At 34.8% G+C, this 19,130-nt stretch overlaps 1 protein-coding gene across 1 annotated transcript in view; it reads left to right on the top strand.

Annotated features, from left to right (window-relative positions):
• LOC129253486 (uncharacterized) overlaps positions 1–4,958 on the top strand; it is a 120,783-nt gene extending 115,825 nt beyond the window's left edge. Inside the window, exon 21 of the mRNA XM_054891882.1 lies at positions 4,031–4,958. Coding sequence (XP_054747857.1) covers positions 4,031–4,801 — 771 coding nt within the window. The 3' untranslated portion in view covers positions 4,802–4,958. The remainder of the gene's footprint in view (positions 1–4,030) is intronic.
• Positions 4,959–19,130: the final 14,172 nt, after the last annotated feature.

Here is a 19,130-nt window from a genome sequence, read left to right as displayed (position 1 = left end):
CAAGACCTTCAATAATCGAAATCGATCGCGTAAATATATACATAAAAAAGTATCTGCTTCTTTTGTTTTTTATTTTTAAATTAATAAGTATGTATTTTCTTGCGTTTGTTTTAATAATTTTCAAAAGCGAAGAGAAAAAACAGTAATCGACTCTTGCCAATTACCACCAAAGTACCACCCACCTACCGAATCAACTAATTACACCACCACCAACAACGTAATCACAACTCTCACCATCGACAAGCGTTCCGTTACTTAGCTTCGTATCCTAATTTACCCCTCATACATACATACATAGTACATTGCTTACTTTTCACATACCATATACAGACATATATATAAACTTACATAATTGCTTATATGCTTTAGCTAAAAATTATGAATTATGATTAAATATTACGAAAGTATGAATACACGTTTTGAAATCGAATACCTATACAAATTGTGGTAATTAACATCAATAGGATTAAAAAACCAAAAAAAAGCGTTGAAGCCTACATACATATATATTTTTGCCTAAGACTTGTAATTTAGTTGTGTTTCATTGAGTTTTAAAGTTGTTTGAGTTTTGAGTTCAAAAATAAACTACATACATATATAATATATTCCTATTAACATTAACATCTCTTTGAGTTGTCTGTTTTTTTTTTTTTTGTTAAATAAAACCTACTTGTTTTCTAATAGTATAAACGAGTTCTAAAACTAGTTCCTTTAGAGTGTTAAAAGTTCGAAAATGTTATGAAAACGTTGCTAGTTCTACATATAAACCCATTTTCCTAACTATCTTCTACTAACTTTTATTGAAGATTTTTCGAAGCAGTAAGCGAAGCCAAGTGAAGTAATGTAAAATAAAGTACAGCTATGAAGTGCTATATGAAAAGTTGTCTAAATGCTTTGCAATTGTAAAAATGGTTATTTATAAGTAAGAAAAGTGGTTAACAAGATTTTGGTGCATTTTTAGGTAGGCTTCCTGCCATTGGCAGATTTACGGCGATTTTCCCCTTGTGTATAGAAGCACCGAAATTCGGCGTATATAACTATAATAAATATTACATACGTACATACGATATATCACTTTAGAATTTAACGCAATATAACTTTGAAAACATAAAATATACATTAAACGAATAATGCAGCTTACAGCATAAATAATGTTAAATAAAAGCAACCATAATGCTTAATTTGCGGTTAATTTATTAGGGAATGTTCTCCGCCTTTAAAAATATGTTAAAAGCCGTTAAGGTTTTTTATTATTATCTTGAACTCCTCTTAATGCACGACCTTCTTTTTTTACGCTTCAATCGCTGCTAATCCATCTCACTCGAACAGGCAATCATGCAAAAAAAAAAAACGAAAAAAAGTTTGCGGTTAACTGGTTTAACAGATGGTGCGAAATTATTAAGGGCCCACTGTATTTTATTACAGCAGTACTTCACCCAAGACATGTTGAATTTGAGCTGTAGTCCGGCTGGTGTCAATAAGAATTTGAAAAAAAAAGAACAAAAGTCTGTACAAGAGTAAAGCTAATGAACCACATAGGGGATTTTAAAAATTAGCAATTAATTATTTACATTTGGAAATCACCATGGTAAGGCACTAAAAAAATGAGAATACATATTTGCGTGTATTGGCAAATTTCATTTAGGCCGGAGACAAAGTTTTCCCCCTTTTGCATGTAAGGATATAATATCTTTAGCTGTTCAATTCTACAAACAAGGGGGAACATTTTTGTGGCAAATTTTATTCCTCTAACTTCTCATTACATGGGTATTTTTGGAAGCAAGTTTTCATAACAGAGGAGTATAAAAATGAAATAAATAAATAATCGGCGCGTACACTTCTGTTAGGTGTTTGGCCATGCTCCTCCTCTTATTTGGGGCGTCCCTTGTGATGTTGTTCCACAAATGGAGGTACCTACAGTTTCAAGCCGATTCCGAACGGCAGATATTTTTTATGACGAGCTTTTTCAAGGCAGAAATACAATCGGAGCTTTTCCAAGTCCTGCCGAGGGACGACCGCTATTAGAAACAACTGTTTCTTCATTTTGCTGCTTCATGCAGAGGAGTATAATGGGTGTAAATGTTTCACAAAAAAACAAAAAGGCGGCGAGAGTTGCAGAGTCATCACATAGGTGAGCGCATTAGTTAGTACGAACTGAAATATTTGGCCGTTTTAAGGCGCTGTGAGGAGACCTCGGAATATCAAAAAATAATATTTTTTAGAGATTAGAGTTTTTGGATCATGTTTCGAAAGTTTTAGAGCATAAAAATCGTAGAGGTTTAAAAATTTATTTTTGGAAATAGTACTTACAGAGGTGACTTAGATCTATAGTCACAAGGAATAACCGGCTCGAAATCGAAGTTTATGTTTTCGCGAAAAAACACTTGAGCAATCTGTATTTTATACTGAAGCCAATATGCTATTACCAATAAGATTTACGTCACTCAGACAATTTTTACTTTATTTAGTAAAAAAGGTTTTCGAACACATTGGATGATTAATTTTGCGCCATCTAGTACTAGGTTGTTCAATAAGTTTTGCGGTTCGATAAAAGAGGGAACTGCTACTAGCCTAAACATTGTTTTTGTTTAGAATCAAGGTGTCACAGTATTTTCTGCAATGGAAACAATCAAGCATCGTGCAGTTGTTGAATTTTATATTATATTTTGAAGGTTTAAAAGTAAAGGAAACTTATGAACAAATGCTGAAAGTGTATAAGGAATTTTCGCCATCAATTAGTACAGTAGAAAGATGGTTTGCTGAATTCAAACGTGGTCGTACAAGCGTTGAAGACGACCGACGTCAAGGGCGTCCAAAAACAACAACAACACCAGAAATCATGGAAAAAATACAGGATGTCGTATTGGCAAATCGTCGAGTGACTGAAAGAGATTTAGTAAAAGCCCTAGGCATCTCATTGGGCAGTGTAAGCAATATTTTGACTGAAGTATAGAGTTTGTATAAGAAAGCTAGGTGCACAATGGGTGCCTTAAATTAGCTTTGTATCAGGAAACTAATTATTTTGTTTTAGGTTGGCTCTTAAAAATCTGTTGCGAATGCTGGTCGCTGTACTACAGCAGATAATTTTTCGCGCCATGAGCTATGACCATCAGAAAAAAATTGCCGGCATACATTGAGAATAGCGTACACTGTCTAAACAGGATTAAATCAAGGTTAGATCAAAGGCAAGAAGAAGGCAAGCAATATTGGTCCGTTGCCCTAACAAAATGGTGGAAAAAATTTTTACTACGCAAAAGCCAATTAGGGATAATTGGGGCCACTTCAGCTTTTTGTGTGTTGAACTTTCCTATATGAGTTTTGTTAAAGGAAGCATTAAGGGCTGCAGCTTCTTGTCTTTATTCGCTATTTTTTAACTTGGTTCTGCATTTAGTTGCTTACAATAATTATATTCACAGCTGCGAAGCCATTTTAAGTTTGAAAGGTGACTAGTTCCAGAGTTGCTTGAGAAATTGGTAAGTTGGTATCAGAGTCAAGCTGGAATTTTATCTAGCAAATGGGTTAGTAATAAAGCACTATATTTAATAAATAATTGGTAGATGCAGCCTTACGCCGTTATAGTCTGAAATCTTGTTAACCACATTCGAAATCATTGAAATTAAAAAAATTAATTATTAGTGCAAATTGAAATGTTCAACGTTCAGCTTAAAGATCTGCATATCATTTTAAATGAAAAGAAATTATGTGGAACGTATTAAAGAGATTGTTTTCTTTGTAAATTTCTTGTAGTTATCCATTTTAGTGTGAACCAAATTTTGGTTAGTTTGTGTTCCATTCAAAATCCCGCGTTTCAAGTTTATCACCGAATATTTTTTCTAGTACTTCCTTCAACTGTTCAACTATCTTTTTCGCTCTCTACCACTTTAACCTATCTCGAATTCTATCTCTTAGCCCATCACTCCCTCCTCGTCTCACCCTTGATGATACAGATTAATTAAAGACTCCCTTTCGTAGTTACATGCGGTACTGAAAATTTGAAAACTAATCTGATGAATTGTGTGCACATTTCCAGGGGATGATCGGTCGCGGTGGTAATGTTGGTATGCAACAGCAACTTCAACAACAACCATATGGTCAGCAACAGGCGCAACAGCAACAACAACAACAACAACAGCAGCAGCAACAAATGGGCATGGGTCAAACGGGGCAGCAACAGCAGGGTATAATGGGTCAACAACAGCCGATGGGAGGACAGATGGGCCAAATGGGTGCCATGGGCCAGATGGGGCAAATGACGCCACAACAACAACAGCAACAGCAGCAACAACAACAACAGCAGCAGCAGCAACAGCAAATGGGCATGGCCGGACAGATGGGACAAATGGGCCAAATGGGTGGCATGGGTGCCATGGGCCAACAACAGCAGCAGCCTGGCATGATGGGCGGTCAACAGCAAATGGGCATGATGGGCGGCCCGATGGGTGGTATGGCGGGGCAGCAGCAGCAACAACAGCCGCCCGTAACGACGCAGTCCTCTGGTGGTTTATTCTCTGGAGCGACAAGCCTACTCTCAGGTGCTACTTCGGCTGCCACCGGTGGTCTATTTGGTTCGAAACAACCACCGAAACAAGATCCAATGCAACCACCAGTCGGTGTGCAGCCAACGCAGCCAGGCCAACAGCAGCCACCGCCGCAAGGGCAACAGCCACCGCCACAGGGTCAGGGACCCGGGGCGGGGCTGTTGGGCGGACTGAAGGGTATTGCAGCGGCGGCGCCGGGCGGCGATGTACTGTCAAAAGGCAAAGATCTCTTCGGCAAATTCGGATTCGGCTTCGGCAAATAACCCCGGTCATTTTGTAGGGCATTTCTATTTATATTGTATTTAAATTTGTATTTATTACTAACTAAAAGGCAAAAAAAAATACAAAAACAACAACTATTATTAATGCTAAAAAATCACAATAATAGTAAATATTATAAATATAAAAAATATGATTATTATAAATCATATCACGCATATAATTGCGTTGATGATTATGCAAAACTAACGGTACTAATATTTTTTATTACATAATACAATGTGAAGAATTGCAAAGCGATGTAAAAGCGAAAAAAAGATTAATAGAAATCTTAAATGCATTTTTTTTTGTTTCTCGATTTTTTGTTTTTTTTTGGAGGGACAGAAACGCAGCGAATATACAAACATATACACATGTAGGTATATCTATTTAATGAACCGAGTGCGAGTGTCTTTTGGCACAGCGGTGCATGATGAGTAGCGGCCACGGAATATACATACATATGTATGTACTTGTGAGGGGTAAGGGTCGCCTGAGTTTGAAAGCGAAACATTATACTAAAACAACAACAGCAAATACACAAATACATAATTAAACTAACCCGAACACACTGAGAGAAAAAAACTATAGAATTGTTGTAAAAATTAAGATTTAAGTACGCACGAATACAAAATAACGCCACACACACACATACCAACTGAAGAGAGAACTCCATCAATGCAGATATGACATTAATACAAGCAGATAAAAAAAACAAAGGAAAAATACACATCAGCACACAGCATTTCGAATAGAGCGCCACTTTTACAAAAATGCAATAATAGACGACGACAGCAACAAAAACTAAATAAAAAAACAATTTGCTACAAATTTCTTCAAATCTCAGACTAACTAATTCATTTGAATTCTTCGTAAATATACATGCATACATATATACACACATATACATATATATTATACACACCCGCGTTTACATGCATATAAACAAACACTACTTTCAATACAAAGCAAAATGGTAAAAAAGGAGTAAAATAATATACATACTATGATAAATAATTATTATTAATATTAAAAATTAAAACAAAAGTATATTATATATATAAATACATGAATATATTTACAAGAAAAAATTATTTGTTACGCACATTGTTAAATTTGCTACTGTTGCTGACCAGTTTATAAATAAAACTAAATGAATAAATAAAAAAAACAAAAAACCAAAAAAAAAAAAGAAATGAAAAGGCAAACATACATACATACACAAAAAATACAAAATATAATTGAAAAAAAGACAAGCAAGCAAAAGAAATTTGCATAAAATATAAAATAATATTTAAAAACAGAAAACTGAAGAAAAACAAGCTACATATTATATATTATGTGAGTATGTGGGTGAAAAATTATTACAAAAAACACAACTCACAAGAAAAAGCAACAAAAAAATATACTTAAACCTATACCTAGTGAATACATACATACATACATATATACATATTGAAAACCCAAATGAATCAAAAAACAGTAAAAATGCCATAGGGCAACCACGAAATTGGCAAATAAAAGGTGGAAACTCGTTTTTTTGAGCATAAAAAAAAATTGTAAACAGACGCTATGCTTAAATTACAAAAACAAAAAACACAACACACAAACAAAGACAGGGGCAGTAATTGACTCCATAAACTGCGAAATAATACATACACACAAATATACATATAAAATAAATATAAAAGTGAGTTGATTGGTAAAAGAAATCTGCTTTAAAAGTAACATTTAAACTTAATGCTAATACTTTACATAAATACGTACATACAAAAATTTAGTTAATGCTATTTCCAATTGATTAAAACTAACACGAAGAAATTAAACAAATTAATCTAACTAAAAAAATTTAAATTATACATACAAAAACATTTCTAAAACTATTGCAAAGCGATAAATACAAAACAAAAAATCAAATAACGCTTTTCGTTAGAAATCTACGTTACAAATTATGTAAAAGAAAAATTAAAATTTTTTATTAGTTTAAGTAATTTTTTATACCTTTCGAGCTAGTTGAAATTTGTTTTACTCTTTATTTTCTTTAAAATAGTTCTACGACTACTGAGAGTTTTATTAAAAATGCTAATATTTCCAAATTAGACACGTTTGTGGTGCCACATTCCACTTTAAAGTTTTGAACTTCTTTAAAGTTTTCTTCTTCTAAATTGGCGCGATAATCGCTTACGTGATTTTGGCCGAGTTTAACTAAGCGCGCCAATCGTTTCTTTCTCGTGCTAACCGGCGCCAGTTGGACACACCAAGTGAAGCCAAGTCCTTCTCCACCTGATCTTTCCAACGCAGTGGAGGCCGCCCTCTTCCTCTGCTACCACCAGCTGGTACCGCATCGAATACTTTCAAAGCCGGAGCGTTTGCATGCATTCGGACGACATGAGCCAGTCAACAAAGTCGCTGGATCTTTTTATTCGCTGCGCTATGTCTATGTCGTCGTAAAGCTCATACAGCTCATTGTTCTATCGCCTACAATACTCGCCATCGCCAACGTGCAAAAGTCCAAAAATCTTGCGCAGAATCTTTCTCTCAAACACATCAAGGGACACCTCATCGGATATTGTCATCGTCCAAGCTTCTGCGCCATACGTTAGGACGGGTACGCTTAGTACTCTGGAAATGCCATAACTACTCTTTTTGCTGATCTTAACCAATTTTCCCATAGCTTCCGCGATGGCTGGTTGAAGTAGTGGTTCATCCAGAATCCAACTAGCGCTTCCGCACCGTTTTGTTACCACATCATCGCTACCAACTTGTTTAACGGTAATTTACGGCATGGCTATAATCTGTCTGTGCGGCTTAGGAACCTTATTGGGTTGTTGATGCCTAAGTCAGACAGTTGCTCGAGATTCTCTAACAGTGGTTTGCCCAGGGTTGACATTCTCTACTTTCAAAGCGCAGGGTATTCACAGAAGAAATGGAAAATCGTTTAATTTTTCTCTGGTTGCTTCCTGACAGACCAAAAGCCAGTTATGACTGCCGTGAGCCAGCAGGCATCCCTTCGTTTCATGTTAATCATTGTTGATGTTTGTTTGTTATTTTAAGTGATGCCGGGGGTTCCATAACGTACTGCTTATTTTGAATATCGTCTGGTCTCTCCATCTACAATACTCGATTCGAAGGTATTTTGAGCAAATTGCATTCTTGATTGTACTCCTTGGTGTGAATACCGATTCTGCAAACTTAACTGATACTTTCGCAATTTTTCGATCAGAGTGAGACTCATTTTTACCATTACAGTTTTCAAAATAGAAATGAGTGCGCCATTTCGCTTCTGATATTTCTCTATTTTCGTACATATAGCAACTTTTTAGTCACTTCCAGGGCATTCGTTCCTCTTCTGAAGTGAGGAAGCGTATTCGAATTAACAACTAATTTTGAAAAATATAATTCCTCATATGCTAAGTGTTGGGCTCTCTCAAAGCTAAATGTCCCGAATTTGATGTTTTTAGAATCCCGTCCCTCTTCGCTGCGCGAAATCTTCAGATATTTAGTTTTGCGTTCATTTATTCTGAGGCCTACTGCTTTTGCACGCCTTTCAATGTTACAAAATGTTTCAAATAGGTTTTATTTGTTTCTTGCCAGTATTGCGATATGGTTCGCATACGCGATTGTTATTCCTGAGCGACTAAGAAGATTTCCAAACTTGACTTCATTAGTGTTCTTCAGAGTTTAGAGTTGTCATTACGAATTGAATGAGTTTTCCGCTGACGCCCAAGTCGGCAAGCGCTTCCGGGAATTTGTCTCGGAGGACACTGTCAAAAGCTTGCTTGAAATCAACGAACAGGATGTGCACATCTAAGATGCACTCAAAGCATTGTTCAAGATTGTTCATTATTTCAAATCCACTTGTCGAATATTCATTAACGCGCTTTGAGAGCACCTAATAGTAACCATTTTTTTCAGACCGAAATTGCATAGTATGTCTGCAAATCCTTTGTTTGCACTGTTTACCAATTATGCTTTTGACCATTAAAGCTTACTGCACCATAAAGCTCTGCATCTGATAGCTCTATAAAAGCTGTATCTTTCTGTAAAAACGGCTGTTTGGAAATATTAGTTGCGTTAAATGTTTCGTGAAAATTTTCAAACATTTTTAACGGTAGAGTTTCAAGCCAAAAATAAAAGCACATATAAATATAGATAACCAAAACAAAGATACATAAATGTATGAATGTAAACTATAATAATAAATACCGTGTCCTTACCTCGCATTTTGAATTCGACACTAGTTGTCTTTTTTATTAAATCGAAACTAAAACTAATCACATCTCGACGCTTTGAATACCTGTACAGCTTTGACCATATTATCGAGTACAACTGAACGAAAATTATCTTGGCTTTTATGCTATATAAATTGCATTTTGATAAAAAAATAATGCAAAACTTATATGCGACATATGGCTTAAGATAAGAAAATAATCCACAAGTAATGTAAATATGAGCCAAAAACAAAAAAATATGTCAAAATATTGAGGATTACTCAAAAGCTTCACCCTTTCCTTCATTCATTTACCTCTATAAGAGGGAGCATATTTCTTATCCAGTGGTGCTGTTACAAAGCATTGAAAGGCACAAAGTGTGGAGCTAACGAGGGTCGTTTGAAAAGTATGTGCAAAGTCAGAGAGATGCTACTACTGGCATGCATCGAAGTTATGTTCAGCGTCTCTTGGAAGAACTCACACCACATTTCAACCAGATTGGTATATTTCTTTGTGTTTGTGTTCGGCATTCGCTTGAATCGAGGAAGTCAAATGATTATCCTTTTTCTTCGCGACAACGCACCAGCGCACACCTCAGCAGTTGTGGTCGCAGAACTAATGGAAATAGCCAGACGTGGCTCCTATTATTTATTTATTAATAAATTAATTTAGTCTACGAAAATACAAGTTTCCTACAGAGGGAAATAAAAGGTTGATTACTTAAAAAGCACTAAAAATTACAAATTACAAAAACTAAGAGTTTAAAATTTTAGCAAAGTCATATTTAAGGAAAAATCAAGAAAAGATCAAAGATGGCAAATTTAAGAAAAACCTTCTGAACCCGCTCTGATTAATAGAATTGCTCTGATATGGTCTCCAAATGAACGTAGAATATTCCGAATTGGAACGTACGAGAGACGTGTAAATGGGTGTATATGGAGCAGAACACTACCCACAGTTCGGCCTAAAAAAAGCCTAATATTGAATAAGATTTTCTAACAATATGGTCAATATGACCATCAAAGGTAAAATTAAAAAAAAATAAAATAATGCCCTTTGTGTCATCAAACCAGCTATCAAAACATTATGAATTTTTGCAAAACTGATTTGGAACATTTCTTAATACTCCAAGAAAGGTGATTCTTAAGAAAAAATGTGATTTTTAAAAGGAGATTTTTTTTAATTAGTAGGTGATTCCAGAGACTTGTACAAATTCTATTATTTGGAAGCGATCAATAAACTAGAACAGCGTTGGGCGAAGTGCCAATGTCGAAAAATAAAAAAAAGGTTCACCCTAAACAATTACGTATTTTTTATTTTTGCACGGGCCTTTTAAATGACCCTCGTGTGCACAGTATTGCTAATTGCTAGTCACTTTCGCCAAATCATGCAGTTGAATGCTCATGTGAGACGCCTTCATTTCATTTACATATGTTAACTAAAAATGGTACGCCTGATTTTGGGATTGGCTCTTAAGCGAGGCATGAAAAAACTTGTGAAGCTTTTGAATTTTTTTTGAAGGTTACAGGCACCCAGTATTCATTTTAGCCAAATTCAAATTCAAAAAAAGGTATCTGTGCCACAGTTTTTTCTTATGAACATAATTATGATTATGGAAAAAACGAGTGTAAATATTGAATAAGTAAACTCATTTTTTCCTATCGATGAATACCAGAGTCCTGTTTCGTATGTGATTCCTTCATTCAACTTTCACTGACTGAATACAAGGTGGCGCAAAATTAATCACTCTAACGGAAGACTTAGAATGTTGCAAATGGCATCGTATGCCTTTCATTTTATTCATTTCAAAATCACCTCTTTTTTATTTAGTAAACCAGTTATTCGAAAACAAAATTAGGTGATTCGTTTTGCGCCACCTTCCACAATAAATTTCTAATTGGTTCTTTCTTTTAAATATTATTATATAACAACAAAAATTACAGTGCGCAAAAACAAACAAAATACATGTGAAATAAATCGTTCTTATGAATATTTGTTTTGAAGCATTGTGCGTAGCCAATCCCAAAATTAATCCAATTTTTTTAGTAAATTTTTCATTAGTTACAAATTTTAGCTTGAATAAAATAGCTTACATTTATTTTAAAGCCATGGAAACTGATGCAATTTATTAATTGGATAAAATTTCTTTAAATATACGGTTTTTATATAAATTTTTTTAATAATTAATTTAAAAAAATGATTGTTTGATTAAATATTTAAATAAGTTTTTTATTTCATATATATTTTTTGCAATATTATTTATATTTGCAGTATATGTAATGACTAGTCTGGTCTTGCGAGGGGGCACAAAATTAATCATCCAATTTTGTTTTTTAATAACTCTTTAGTAAATAAAAAAAATTATTTGATTATGACCTTATTTTGACGCAATGGAGCGCGCTTATCTGTTTATTTGCTACAGTTGGTTAGGTCATGCCGTGCACAACAGTAAGGAACATCCCCAAAAATCCTTTTTAATTACCTCGCGCTGGCCACCAGATACAACGGCCTAGGAAACGCTGGTTCGACGACGTCATCGAAGATATCCAGAAACTGAAAATTCAAAACTGGTGTTGTGCTGCCTTGAATAGTATTGTTGTCGAAGTTAAACTCTCAACCCCGAGCTGTAACTCTGCCTGATGATGATGATGATGATACTAGAGCTATGTAGTTCACAAGCGTCAAATATGTTTGACGTACGACGCCATTTGCAATAAATACATACACATCTTCCGTTAGGGTGATTGAATTTGCGCCACACTGTATATAGTTCAAGCAATTGCAAACACATTTTTTCATTCCATTTTATTTCATTTTTGGTTTACTTTTAAAAGCTGCGACTTTAATTGCACTCAGCATTTTGATTGACTTTGTTTTCTCACAACAACAAATTCGAGAAAACATTTCAAAAGTGTTAAATGCCAAGAGATGTCAAAAGCAAGCAATGAGTTTTTTAAATACTTATGCTAAAGAAGTTTCTGTACTCTCCACTCTCTTCTCTTCTCTTTACTCCCCACACACAAATTCAAGACTTTAAACGTGTGAAAATTGGCTCACAGAGTAAACGGAAAACGACTAATACTTTTATGCAAAGAATTTACGAAATTTGCAATTCGCTACAAATTTTGAAAGCAACACTTTAAACACAAAAATATTTGGTTTTATCAAAGAACGAATATCTGTGAACTTTTGACCAAAATTTTACCGCTTTAGCGCTCTCTGGCGGTCAGTTTATAAGCTACAGGATTTTAAAGCATTATTTTACAATGCATTTGATTCGATTTTCACAGTTGATTAATTACACAGTTGATTGATTTGATACTTTTTTTATTGATTTATTCGTTAGTTCGTGAATTACATAACAAAAACAAACAAAAAACTAACTCAAACTTGTTGAAGTGAGTGTTGGTTTGCCTGGTTAGTCGAAGAGCAAAAGGATTAATTTTTTTTATAGAAACTATTGAATAGAGTTCAAAAGATTGGGGTGTTTTTTTTTCAAAAGTATGCAGATATTTCGAAATTTTTAAAAAATCACTTTCAAACTAAATCACTTAAAGCTCTGGAAAATTTCTCAACCTTATATGTACCAAATTTACCACAGTTTGCTTATCTTATTTACAAAATAGACTTAACAGCATCGTTAGTCGGTGGTATTTCAGTGGAATTCATTTGTTCTTTTTGCATATATATTTACATATTTCTATCTTTCAATCTCCGAGCAACTTTCCAAAACAAAAACTAGAAGACTTTTACTATATAAATAATATATTAACGAAGCAATTTAAATAAAATGATGAAATGTAATAATTAATAATAAAATTATAATAAACTAATTATTACAATTATAAAACTCTCCGAATGTACAGTTCAAAATGCTTGCATGACATAAAAAACCCAAAAACCACAAACAAAAAAAAATTATTGCCTAGAACTAAACACAAAATATGGAACGCTACAAATATAAAGTACATCGCTTTTTCTCATTTTGTCGAGGCAAACCAAATAAGCAAAAACCCAAAAACTGCAAAAAAAGGCAATTTAAAAAAGAAAGAAAAATAAATAAAGACAGTCAAAACCAGCAATTTCATAAAATTTCCTAAAATCATTGACTCATTTCTTTGCCTAGCTTTCATAAAATAAAATCAATAATAATGTTCATAATAAATCACAAACTGGTAATGAAAAAAAGAACCAACCATATGCATACATACAAACATTTAGATAACGCATACAACAAATTACAAAATGTCAGAATAACAAAAGACAAAAATACCAAATATTTTATGTACCTACGAGTATTGCATTACTGAGCAAACAAATAAAGAAATCAAGCATAGAAAATGGAGTTGAAGGGGAAAGTGCGGAGAATAGGCAGAAAGGATTGTGTAAAAAACAAACTTAGCAGTGCATAAATGTACATATATTTAATAGTAAGAAATTAAGCAATTTACAAAAAAAAACACACATACTTGCATACATCTATATTTACTCGAATACTTACATACATGCGTGCATACATTCAAATGTTAAAACAAAATAACAAAAAATATCGGAAATTTGTTCGATTCCCCACCTCGTTTTGCAAAACATCAATCGGCCAAGTAAGCATTGTATGCCAATAGCAACAACCACAAGCAGTTACCCGGTAGGGACAAGGAAGATAGATTACCAGCTTTGTTCTTTAGCTGCAACGACGAAGTAATGACTGTGTTGACTTTTGTTCGCATATCACCAACACAATTTCAGTTTTTTCGTAAACAAGTCGCGGTCATGACCTCGCCAATCAGCAGGTCCTTCAAAAATGCTGACCGCCGGTTAACGGTCTGATTTTGGCCAGATCTCTCAAAATCTTTTCACCTTGCTGTAGGGAAAAGAGGTAAGGCTACTCTTTTCTAATATATTTTTTTTTTCCTATTCCGTGTAGCTGTTTCATTCCTAGTTATTTCGTTATGACGTTGAATTTTGACGTCAAAATTTGAAAAAGGGGAGTCAAGAAGCACCGAGAGAGACAGAGTTAGCTAGTCATGTAAGAATTTTGCAGATTCTTTGGCAAGTCTGAAAATATTCTTCAACTTGAAAGTACGAATTTTACCTATGTTCATGATCTTGGAACCCAAAATTCATAGCCTTGCTACAGCAAAGGCAGGACGCTCACAGAAAAAATACTCGGTGTTATCCGGCTCCTCTCACCAAGGGAGGCAAATCAGGTTCTCAATGATACCAATGGTGGTCACATGCTGACCCCAAGGGTTGTGTCCTGTAATAATACCGACTATCAACCGAAAGTCTTTTCGACAGTTTTCTGTTCGGGTTTGGCACAAAACACTTTGCAGTTCTGCAACGTTCTAGACTGAACCACCGCTCTTTATGCAAATTGGGCATTAAATTCGAGCTCTTGCATCTCGAAGCCCCTTCAATGTCCACGAATATGCTCATTGTGTACATGTCAGCTTCCAGCACGGCTTCAATCTTGCCAACAAGATCGTGTAAGTCTGATTCACATGATTTTCCACTCTAGTAGGTATGTTGATATATCGGCAATAACCTCACTAGAATATGATTCTCTACCACTTGTTTTAGACTTTTCAACAAGAACGATGTCAAACTAATTGGTCCAAAACTTTTAGCTATTTCTTACGCGTCGCCATTGGGATGGCATGTGACTAAGAGCAGGCTGTGAAAATCCTTTACAGGGCCTCAATAAGTCTGTCTCTTCCTTTCTTTGGCATTTCTGGATATATTCCGTCAGTTCCAGGGGACTTAAAGTTTTTAAAGAAGTATAAGGAAGAGCTATGGACTACTCTGTTACTATCTGACTAGCAATATACCAGCTGTACCTAGAGGTTCTACCATCGCTACCGTTAATGTCAATGCTGCTTCCTACTTCTGAAAGCGTTCTACTACCCGGAAAATGGGTTTCCAGTAGAGCATTAAACGCGTCCGGTTTGGAAGTGGTATACGAACCGTCCGGTATCCGAATGGAATCCAGCCTTACTGAGCGGTGTAATTGAAGGACCTTTTAAAGTCTAGTTTCTATAAGGTTCAAGTTTATCTTGCCTCACTTCTTTGTTTATTCTCTCTGTGTAATTTGATGATTAGTCAAGTCCTCTTCTCTTAGGTTTTTAAGGCCTTATTAAGAAATTTTCTGGACCAAGGGAAAAACATAGTGGCTCACCATATTTGCGTGTTTAAGTTAAACCATCCAAAATGATTCCGCTCGAGGTCGGTTTTATTCGTAGCTGAATATTTTACAAATGGCTTTACAATTATCTTAATTTCAAAACTAAGCCTGAAAGCTAAGCCCGTGGCCGGCGTTTTTCTGATTAGGTGTTTTCCGTGCGAACGCCAGTCCTTGCTCTGGAATTTCTTCAACAACTTTATGGTTGCGCATATGAATTTTTAGGTTACTGTCATCATTTTGTTGAGTTCTGTGTAATATTGCGTTAGCTTTTTTTATGCTATAAAAATATGTAAAATATTTTTCCTGAAAGCTGAAAGATTATTCCTGACTGATTGTGACTACAGATTTTTTATGCTCATAAACTAGAAATGATTTGAGCTTTCCTTGAATTATGTCGCAAGTCGCTTGTCATATTTCGAATAAATTTTACCAAAGCTGTCGCTTGTAGAATTCTGCTTACTAAAAAGAATGCTGCCATAACTTCAGAATATAATTATTCTAACTAAAGTTCCAGTTTATTTTAATTTAAATCACACTACACTTGAGCTGAGAGCTGCACAGGCATATATCCCTGGAACCACAGGAAATAATAATAATAACAGTTTCTTGCGTTGCTTTTCATTCACGTTCTTGACACTCACTGATACTCATGACAAATGTCATGACTTGCGACATGAGAGGGGAAGTGGTGCGGAATTTGCGAAAAAGGTCTAATTTATGCTAATTCAGATATTTGTTTCACTACTTTAGATCTTTAGATGTTCCCTGCAGGGTACGCATGTGACTGCGTTGACAGCTGACACACACACAAACACATATACAATTGCTAAAACAAAAACCATTGCTGTAAAAAGAAAATATATAAAAATTCCCAACAACAAACCGAAACAATACAATACAAATAACATTCAATCGTTGACTATCCAATGTTGCCCACAAAATGAAAAACAACTTTACACCTAAATTTTTGTATTCAAAAAGTTATTCAGTATTTATATTCAGTCGAAGAAAAAGGAATTTGTTCAAAAATACTAGACGCAGCCGAGACGTGTGTAAAGTGCAATAAAATAGTAATACAAATAAATATTTACTAAAGAAATTATAGCGTGCAGTGTACTGAAAACAGCTAAAAAAAACAACAACAAAGCAGAAACTAAGAAAATACGAAAATTGTATTTTTTTCAAATCTACTTTCCAGGTTTAGTTACTTTATGCAAGCTTAAGATTCGATGAGAGAAAAAAAATGAAAATGTTTAAAAGCAGAAAGATCTTCGAGCATTTAAAAACATAGCGGCCCACATACATACATACATAAGAAATATGCGATTTAATTTCACTAAAGAAAAAAATGTTTACACTTACATACGCATACACACTTGTTATGATCACGCCCATTTTATAGTAGGCTATATGGAAAGTCGAGAAAAACACCACTTCTGCAAATACATACACACACACTATACATACTTACATGCCAAGTAATGCAAATTATTCACATATTTACTTATGCATACATACTATACAAAAATGAATACATACTTACATAAAATACCTAGCAAAAATCTCCCTAGCAAAATTTTGTTTAATAAATATTTACTAAGAAATAAAAAACAGCGTGAAAATACAGTAAAATACTTTCAAAGATAATAAACTGATCTACCAAAAATACAAAGAAAACAAAAAACACAACAACTACAAAGAAAAGAAAAATTATGAAAAAATGTCAGTTTAATTAAAAAATTACAAATGCATAAAATATAATACTAAAAATAAAAATAATAACAACAACAATAATAATAATAATGATGAAACAGACAATTGTTATACGGTATTATTATTATACTTTTTCTATATCTTATAATTTATTTAATAAAAATAAATGAGAAAAAATCGTAAATGAATTACAAAAAAAGGAAAATAATGCAGAAAAATATGCAATTGGTTGTTTTTGTTTTTTACTATGGATAAAAATATACTAGGGAGGGGAAACAACTATACTCGGAGGGACTAGTTAGGTTAGGTTGGGTTAAAATGGTTGCCCAGAGAGTGGACCGACTTGGACGAAGGAATCAAGCTCATCCTTTGTGACACCATTGCAGGGAAAATAAGGTGAAGGAAACCAATAGGGCGAGAGGAGTGAGAAGAGAAGGTGGGTGAAAGACGGGAGTTGGGTATTTGATTCCACCTCATCCTCCATACAGCTGACGCAAACAGGACTAGGAGTAATTCCAAGTCTCACGGCATTTGAGAGCTGAGATTTTGTCATCCTTAGAACAGGAGGCCACGTGGAAAGAGGATTTCGCGACCTTACTAGTTTTTGTACTTGTGCTGCGCTCGCTGATTGATGCGAAGCCCATCGTTCCAGAAGTAAAGTACAGGTTATCAAGGGGATCTCAGTCCTCTCCTTTCGCGGGAAACTACTTCACAGGGCCTTTGCCTGGTCAGCTCGTCCACTTCGTAGTTTCCCGCAAAGTCGCTATGACCAGATACCCAGATGAATCTTATGTCAGAGAATTCAGAAGGGATTGAGACTGAACCCAGTCATTCCTTGACTAATTTCGAACGCACCGTTATTCAGCCGCTTGGCTGTCGGAGTAAATATTTACTTTCTTGACAGTTATTACGTAAGCCAATCAGCTGCTTCTTTAATCGAGTAGTTACTTTCGATAGTTTTTAGAAGGCGAAGTCTGAATTTGTCCGCAGAAAGTTGTATTCAATAATGTGAATATAATTATAGATATGCACATAGTTATGTGCATATTTTCTTGATCAAAAAGTTCCCGCCATATATTCAGAAAATTCAAAGTACAAGTTTATTCCTCAAAAGTGATAAATATTATCGCCTTCAAAGTACACCCCATATACTGCAATGTACTTGGGCCAGCGCTTGATTCAGCTCTCGAAGTATTGTATTTTCGGCCGTCTTCGATTTTTTTATTACTTCCTTCCTTTCGGCTGTTAAAACTAGTTCCCTTTTGTGGTTCTTCGACTCAATCAAACAGAGAGCAATCGCAAGGAGTCATATCAGGTGAATTTGATGGCTTATTTCTTGGTAAAAATGTCAAATGATGGCACTGTGCGACGGTGCGTTATCATGGTGCAAATTGTAGGAGATGTTCTTACACTAATTATTGACACGAATTGCTTGACGTAGACCTCTCATAACGCCCAAATATTTGTACTTATTATTATACTTTTGGTATACAATACCGTTGTAATCTCAAAAAATCGTGACCCTTGCTTTCTTTTTTGACTGAAAACGGCGTGTGTCGTACTCATAAACCTACGTATCGTCTCCAGTAATAATGCGTTTCATGAATGTTGGGTCTGATTCACCCTTGGAAATCATGTCTCTGGCGATGTCAACGGATCCATAGCAACGTTCAAGTCCTCTGCTAGCAATGTGATGATTAATCTACCGTTATTTATCAACTTTTCTTTCACTTTATTATTGGTTTCAACAGGTTTCGATGTCAACGGCCTGTCACTACGTTCGAAACAGTTTCTCCAACAATTCTAAGGTTTTCGCACCGTTGCATTCATTTTTAACGAAAATTTATTACAAACTCATTGTTGTAAATTCAAATTCATTTTTAAAACTGTAAAAAGTCGGGTGAGATTTACTCAAGCCGGCCTAACTATCACAAATGTCAAGCAATGGTGATACAATTTTAGTAGGAATGTTATTAAAAGATATGGCAACCAAAAAAAAACAAAAAACGGAACTCAATTCAGTTGACTTAGAGTGTCATCTGGCGGTTGTTCCCGGAACAAGATTACCTTTTTGATCAAGGTGATTATATAAGCAAGTGCATTCCTAAATTCAGGGTTTCCCTTTTTTTCCATGGTCTAGTCGAGAACACTGCAGAGCTGCCAATTGTTTTCTTCCAAGACTTAGTAGAAAAGACGTTCGGTTGACGTTCGGTATAATTACAGGACACA

Source organism: Anastrepha obliqua, chromosome 1 (assembly GCF_027943255.1).
Source record: "Anastrepha obliqua isolate idAnaObli1 chromosome 1, idAnaObli1_1.0, whole genome shotgun sequence".
NCBI lineage: Eukaryota > Metazoa > Arthropoda > Insecta > Diptera > Tephritidae > Anastrepha > Anastrepha obliqua.
This window is presented reverse-complemented; position numbering and strand designations above follow the sequence as displayed.